This window comes from Henckelia pumila, chromosome 2, assembly GCF_033568475.1.
Source record: "Henckelia pumila isolate YLH828 chromosome 2, ASM3356847v2, whole genome shotgun sequence".
In the NCBI taxonomy this organism is placed as follows: domain Eukaryota; kingdom Viridiplantae; phylum Streptophyta; class Magnoliopsida; order Lamiales; family Gesneriaceae; genus Henckelia; species Henckelia pumila.
The window spans coordinates 145,506,344-145,514,410 of NC_133121.1; the positions used below are offsets into that span (position 1 = coordinate 145,506,344).

Here is an 8,067-nt window from a genome sequence, read left to right on the forward strand (position 1 = left end):
CTATTCTAAGATTTCGATAATACAACTTCAAATTTTCTCTTTTATTACCTTCACCGTAGGAAATATATTTAATGCAATTTTTATTTATTTTATATTTTTGATTTTGTACGGTAATATATAAAAGGATCACTTACATAACAAAGTATTAAGTTTAATTAAAAATAAATTCAAATGAGAAATTTTTTCTCCAAATTCCAATCAAACATCTTACACAAAATAAAAAACTCTAGATGAATGCTACTTCTTTTTGCTCATAAATTAGAATAAATTATGTCACTTTCTATTTAGAAGATTATTATACGAGTTTGATTTATTTTCAATAATCTAAGTTTAGTTCATGCTAGCTCATCGATTAATCTCACTTTAAATTGAATCTTAAACAAAAATGTATATGTTTGACCAGAAAATAAAATTATTTTCTAGGTCCGAAACAAATAAGAAGTTGGGGTCCAGTTCCTAAACTTAAAGTTCAATTATCCAGCCCAATTTGTGCAAAAGATACTACTTGAAACGTGGAGGAACTAAGGTAATACATGCTGGAAATATATACTGAAATTCTAAAAACATGAAAATGAAAGCTTGAAAAATTATGCAGAAAGTTTGCTGTAAAAATCGAGAGCTTTTGGAACTTGATTTGGATTGATTGATTGTTGATGTCTTGATTTATGCATGGAAGCCCTTTTTAAATGTTGGTTTCCAAGTTAGTTCCTCAACTGCTCAACTCCATTATCCCACTTCTTGCAGCACTAACCATCCCACTAACAATCTCACTAACTCTTAACTGCTTTGACTTGATTATCTCTTCTTTATTCGCTTGGTTCCTCGAGTTGATTCCCGAGTGCCGAAAATTCCCCGGGTGCTCAACTCCACCATTCCACTACTTGTAACTGTTTTGACTTGGTTTTCTCTTCTTTCTCTGTTTGGTTTCTCGAGAGTCGATCCGATTTTCCGAGTGCCTTCACCATCCCACTACTTGCATTGTGGGTCTTAGAAGTTGTTAACCAATTTTTCGTAGTTCCTGTAGCCTTCTTGAACTTTAATACATCGAGTTTTATCACAAAAATTCTTAATTAATTCAATGATAAATTAATGGAACAAAGTAATTTATAGGTCAAAAAAGTATATCACCTTAATTTTTTGAATCATGTTTTTTTTTTCCAAAAAGCCTTCAATATCATGGGTAAAAATCTCAATTGCAGAAATCGTTCATAAACAAAAAGTAATAAAATAAAGAGTTGAAAGAGAGAAATTATACTTCGTGAGGGAATGATCAATATATTCATAAGAAATTTTATTTGATTTTTTTTGTAATCGCTACTCTTATTATTTGATCCACTTCATAATGAATAATAAACTATAAATTTTGGAAGCTATGAATTTTTTTCATAGTAAATGCTATCAAAACAAGCGAGAAAAAACGGAAGAATTAAAAATTATGTCCCTGAAATCTTGGAAATGAAATAGGACAAACAATTTCTAGTATAACTATGAATCGTTATTTATGTAGAATAAAATAGAAAAATAATTAAGCAAGTATAAATCCGTAAGTTAAGATAACAAATAATAAAAGTGAAGTGTAAGAAATAATTTTTGGAGTGAGAATAACACTCCCCATAATATATATATATATATTTATATATACTATGTATGCTTTGTGCATATATATATATATATTAATTATGTACGTATATAATATATTATATTAAATATATATTGTTTATATTTATACATAATACATAATTAAATATGTACTTACGTATATTATATATATTTCATTTAATATATATGCATGTATGTATATATAATAAATAATAATTCAATTAAAAAAAGTTTAAAGGTAAAGAAAAGCGGGTTGGCGGGTCCAAACCGGGTTTTAATAGGGACGAGGTGGGACGGGTCCAGATCGAGGTCTGATTTTTTCCTAGCAGGGTGGGTCCCGGATTTGGCAAAATCCGCACCGTTATCATCCTTAGAACCGATCACATAAAAGATTAAATTGTTAAAATACCAAACATAGACTAAAAATATAATTTTCCCTTTTTTATGATGGTAAATAGATTAAAATTTTAGAAAATTGGAAAGAGCATAAGCAAAAAATTGAATTATCCCCTGTGAAATTTTCTGTCTTCTTTACCATCCAAAAGATGAGAAATAGAAAATTCGTCATACTTTAAAGATCGGAACTCAAATTTTAATGAACTTTAAAATTTATGTCATCCAAGAAAGACAACTCCTCTACTTGCTTTTACACCTTCCGAACTTCGATTACATTTGGCTCGGTTATTTAATTCAAATTAAACCGAAATTCATGACTATAATTCAACAGGAAGTACAGCATTTCTTGATCTGCCGCTTCCATGTCCAAAAGAAAAAATGGATCTTTGGCTTCTGCTGCTGCTGCTGCTTTCTTCACTGTTTCTACCCTCTCTAACATTCCTATTATGCACTAAAATCTCTTGAACTGATATATATACATGGCGATCCACAGCAGAATCCATTGAAAAGGATCTTCGGATGGGCTCAACCGAAAACCGATCATCTTTGTGTCTTACATCAATCCCTTCGTCTCCCATGCTGGAGATTTTTTCCAACTTTCCCGGTTTCGATTTCTGAAACTTTGTCGAGGAATGGCTTAAAGATTGCACCAAGAATCTGTTCAAATCACCTCTGCTTATTTCTTGATCATGTCTACTGGATAAAAACTCTGTTCCATCTCCCCTCATCACTAAAAAGTCAGCTTGGTAATTTGGTTCCGAATCTTGAGGCGATGAATTAGGTGCGATTATTTTCTCGATCCGATGCCTGTTCTTGCCTGAAATGGTCGATCTGCACAAAGGGCAGTTGGAGTTCTTTTGAAGCCACACGTCAATACAATCTAAATGGAAGGCATGAGCACACCTGGGAAGAAGTCTCAACAAGTCATTTTCTTGGAAATCATTCAAACACACCGCACATTTCGCAAATGATCTGTTGCAGATTTCTGCTGATGATTGACTCCCTCTATACTTGAGGGTGGGAATTTCCCGAATCAGCAGCTCATCGAGCCCTCGGCTTTGCCACGGCGGAGGCGAGCGGAATGACACGGAATCTTCAACGACATCGGGCCGTGGCGGGCGGCGGAAGAAAAAATGCCTCAACGGGTCGATTTGCTGCCATCTGAAGTAGCGTTTTGTGACAAAAACATAGTAGCTGAGGAGCAAAAAGACTGCGGCTGAAATGCATAATACTGCAATGGCAAGAACTGGGAAACTGTTGTTGGCAGACATCGGTGGACATGGAGATAGAGATTCATGAGATGTGAATGCAGCTAATTCCATGGGATTCTGAGTTGGAATGATGATGAAATTTGATGAATGAGTTTGGTTTTATTTGGAAGTCAAAACCGATACAAGAGTTTGAAATACCAAAGGAGAACCTATTAAGGGGCATTTTTCATTTTAGAATTCAATCCAAACTAATACCCACAAAACCGAATAATGAAATTTCCAAAGAGGAAACTCTTAACTAACACAATATATTATTTTAAGGATAATTGAATGCATTAACTTTGTGAAATACCGAGATATCTAAAAACCCCCTATAAAAAAAATAATGATTTTCTAGCTCTTTGTGTTTTTTTAATCTTGAGCACATACCTCCCTGTGTTTTCAAAATTTGAACACATAATCCCTTGTCTGTATGTAATTTTAGGGTATTTGTGCACAAAATTTGAAAACACAAGAGATTTATAGTCATGAAGGGTTTTTAGCAATCTCATGATTTCACAGGAGTAGTATATGCAATTATCCCTATTATTTTATTTTCGTATTTTCCATATATATTTATATATATATATATAATAAATACCTAACGTTTTTCCGTGCTTTTAAAGATGAGTACTTTTGTGAAACAATATCATGGATCTCTATTCATGATCTTATCCATATTTACATTAAACAAGTAATACTTTTTCATGAGTAACTCAAATAAAAAATTCGTCTCACAAAAATACTCGTGAGACAGTCCCATATGAGTTTTTATGTTTAAAAATTACAACAAATATTTTTGTGAGATTGTCTCACAGTTTAGTTTTGCAAAAAAAATATCTTTCATGATCCGATTTATGAAAAAATATTACTTATTATCTTACATATGAATATGATCGCCCTGAGAGTTCGTCTCACAGTAAACCTATTCTAAAAATGATATCAAATAATAAACTATTGTGCCACATTTTAAAAGTGTTTAAATTGGTAGAGTAAATAGCATCTCCAATGATTCTCCATTTTAGAGAACATCTCCAAAATGGAGAACCAAGGAGGCTCCAACCCATCTCTATTTTGGAGATCCAAAATAAAGATGGCTACAGTGAATCTCCAAATTTGGAGAATCACTGTAGATTTGGAGATGGAATTTAATTTGAAGAATGACATAATTAAGAAAATGTCATTCTCCAAAATTGCAGTTTAACCCTTTTGTATTTTTTGGTTCAATCATATATATATTTGTTCATTTCAATCCTTTTATTTAATTTTAATTTTCATTTGGTAGTTTTTTTAAATGTATTTAATGTTTTATTCTTATTTATTTATTTATTGTAATTAAATTATATTGAAGACAAAAAATTAAAATAATAATTAATAAGATCGTGACAAAAAAAATACATTACATATTTTATCACGAACAAAACTTGAATTACTTAATTTGAATTAAACATGCAATCACATTAAAACATAGGAAAATATACCGTCATTAAATAATTTGGAATTAAAAATAAAAAATAGAGAATTTTACAAAAAAAAATAGAGAATATGAGTTGAAAAAGATTTTTGAAAATTCAATAATCTATTTTGAAGAATAGAGTACTCCAAAATAGAGTGTTGCATTAGAGATGCCCTAAGTAAACGATCGACAGGTGGACATAAATTTGATTCATTTTACCAACACTTTTTCAGAACGAGCTAATCACATAATGTTTGCATAGTGTGTTTATCTAACTACTGTATCAGTCTGAGAGTTTATCTAATGTACACAAAAAGATAACGACGGTGAGATACATTGTCATTAAAAAAAAAAATCATCCTGCCACTTCAACAATCACCAATTATCACTTAGTTGAATTTTCAGCTACTTTAAAGGTTTTTAATTTATTCGAACACCAAAATTATATGTATCAAAAAGAGTAATTACAAAAAGAAGTTTGTGATAGATCTTGTTTGTAATATAATTTTAAGGCTAATAATAATTCTTTGAGCAAATGGTCATTACCAAAATGATGCGATGTCGTATTTGGTACAGGCCAAATGTCCCATATAGGACCAGCGTGGGTGACCTAATGATTACCACATTTTTCAGCGCTGCACGTTCCAATTCCATGCATCGTTTATTCATATTTCCCTATTAATAATATAAAATAGATATATAAAAAATGAAGAGAACATCGTACTCTGAGACATATAAAATATCGTTGACTTATTTAACTAATTGTGCTATTTATTTAATTTAATCAAATAAATGTCCTTAATTAAATAAAGAGTGAATTGTGAATAAATCCCTAAATTCAAACCTAATTTTTTTATAAATCCCTACAATAAAAATTCTTTCTTAAAACTCCTTAGGACCACCAAACTTGGTCAAATCCAATGTTTAATTCTTGTACCCAATTTATGCATTTATGTACTTCATTTATGCTATTTTTGTGTTCAATTATGGTACTTGAATCATCCGCAAAATTGGTATCAGAGTTTTAGGTTAATTATTCAGACTTTATATTATTCGTTAATTCATACTTTTCTTTGTTGAGGAGAAGATTTTTTACAAAAGATGACTTCAAACGAAGGTTTGAATCAAGAGGATTTTATTCATATAAAATCCTATAAACAAGTTAATCTACTCATAATAGATTACTTACAACAGGTTGTGATTAATGCTCTTAATTCTGAAGGGAGTAAGAAAGATGATCTCTAACTCTAAATTTTTAGAGATTACCCCAGATTCATCTAAACTCTCTGGAGATCTTAGATAAATTCAAAAGACGGTACAATATTACAGCAATCAGCTGTATGAAATACCTCGGCAAATTGAAGAAATCCTTAAGAAACAAGAAGAAATTCTTGGAACTCTAAAGGATCTTCAAAATAAAATTATAAATCTAGAACACACTTCTGGTTCTAGAAAAGGAAATACAGGAGGAAGGTTACCACTCTCGTTTGGTACTGAACCTTTGTTACATCAGAAAGGTAAAACCAAAATGGTTCAAAAATCTTTAACTGATGATGAAAGGATGATTAATCTTATAAAAGCAGTATCAGAGAAAAACACTATCTGATGACTACTTTAGAAAGATTAAATCTCGAGGATCTACAAGATCTTGCGGATTTTTTTGCGAATATCAAAATAGTAGATCTAAAAATGAATTCCCTTGAGGGTGAACAACCCATAGGGAATCCTCCAAGATATGTGGTTAAAACAAAAGAACCACAAAGTGAGTTCCAGGTTGGAAAAAATTCACATCCAGCAGGAACCAGATCAAGAAGGAGTAAAATCACACTCCATCAAACTCCTTACGGAAAAACTGTTTTAGATCCAATACATCCTTACGGGGTTATGTTAAACCTTGATGTTTTGGACTTCAAAAACAGAGAAGATCTTATAGATGATTGGACGTCAGCTATGAGAATTGCAGCAGAGACATTAGATCTCAATAAAGAAGGATTCATTAAACTTCAATAAAGAAGGATTCATTGAAACCCCAAGGATGCGCCCCAATCTCTGGCGAGGATGAGGAACCCCTCCCTGAATTTGATGGAGAAATCGTTAGAGACCCTAAATTCAGTGGGAGCATTCCAACTGAAGGGGACTCTCAGAATCTAAATATTCAGAAGAGAAAATGAGAACCAGTACCCCATCGATGTTTTGAAATCGAAGGGGAATCTTTCATGTGCGCTTCTGTATATGATGATGAGTCAGCCAATTACAAAGAGGTTGTTACTTCACCGAATGCAAAAGAGTGGATGACTGCTATGAAATATGAAATTAGCTCAATGGCTAAGAACCATGTCTGGAAGCTAGTTGATCTACCACCAGGACGTAAGACCATTGGAAACAAATGGGTTCTCAAGGTCAAACGTAGAGCTGATGGATCAATTGATAAATACAAAGTTCGACTTGTGGCGAAGGGATATACCCAACAGGAAGTTATAGGTTATGAATAGACATTCTCACCAGTTGTGAGATTTACCTCGATTCGCCTCATTTTAGCCATAGTAGTCCAACTAGATCTAGAATTATTTCATATGGACGTAAAGACTGCATTTCTCAGTGGAGAACTAGACGAGGAAATATATATGGATCAACCCATAGGATTTCAGGATAAGGGACATGAGCGCAAAGTGTACCGCTTAAAGCTTTCTATTTATGGCCTAAAACAATCGTCTAGGCAATGGTATACTTGATTCCATTGAGCTATCACTTCGATAGACTTTACGATGATTGAAGAGGACCATTGCGTGTACGTCAAGAAAATTAAGAAGAGTTTTCTAATACTCTCACTATACGTGGACGACATATTATTGACTGGAAATGACATGGAGATGATCATTGCCACTAAATATTGGATGTCCTCAACCTTTGAGATGAAGGACATGGGAGAAGCAGAGTACATACTTGGTGTAGTTATATGCCAGGATCGTTCTAAGAGATCATTGAGTATGTCTCAAGAGACTTACATTAAGAGAGTAATAGAATGTTTCTGTATATGAAAATGCTAAACTTGTTGACACTCCCATTGAGAAAAATCACAATCTTAGCAAAGAATCATGCCCTAAGAGAGATGTAAAAAAAGAACACATGTCTAAAGTACCATATGCAAGTGCGGTAGGAAGTCTGATGTATGCTTATGATGTGTAGTCGACCAAACTTATCCTTTGTTGTGGGAATGGTGAGCAGATATCAAAGTAACCATGGTCCCGGTCATTAATTAGATGGTTGTGAAGAGAATACTTAAATATCTGAAGTGGACAACTGACCTAGCGCTATGCTACCAAGAAGGTAGTTTGAAACTGGTCGGATATAGCAATGCTGATAGTG

At 32.7% G+C, this 8,067-nt stretch overlaps 1 protein-coding gene across 1 annotated transcript; it reads right to left on the minus strand.

The window, feature by feature from the left end:
• Positions 1-2,312: 2,312 nt before the first annotated feature.
• Positions 2,313-3,302, minus strand: LOC140878630 (RING-H2 finger protein ATL16-like). The gene has a single exon (XM_073282246.1). It carries the CDS (start codon positions 3,264-3,266, stop codon positions 2,313-2,315), a length of 954 nt encoding a protein of 317 aa, XP_073138347.1. The 5' UTR covers positions 3,267-3,302.
• Between the last annotated feature and the right edge of the window lie 4,765 nt (positions 3,303-8,067).

What these genes read in the sequence shown, in the direction of transcription:
- LOC140878630 (XM_073282246.1), bottom strand. Translation starts at nt 3,266, where the DNA reads ATGTCTGCCAACAACAGTTTCCCAGTTCTTGCCATTGCAGTATTATGC.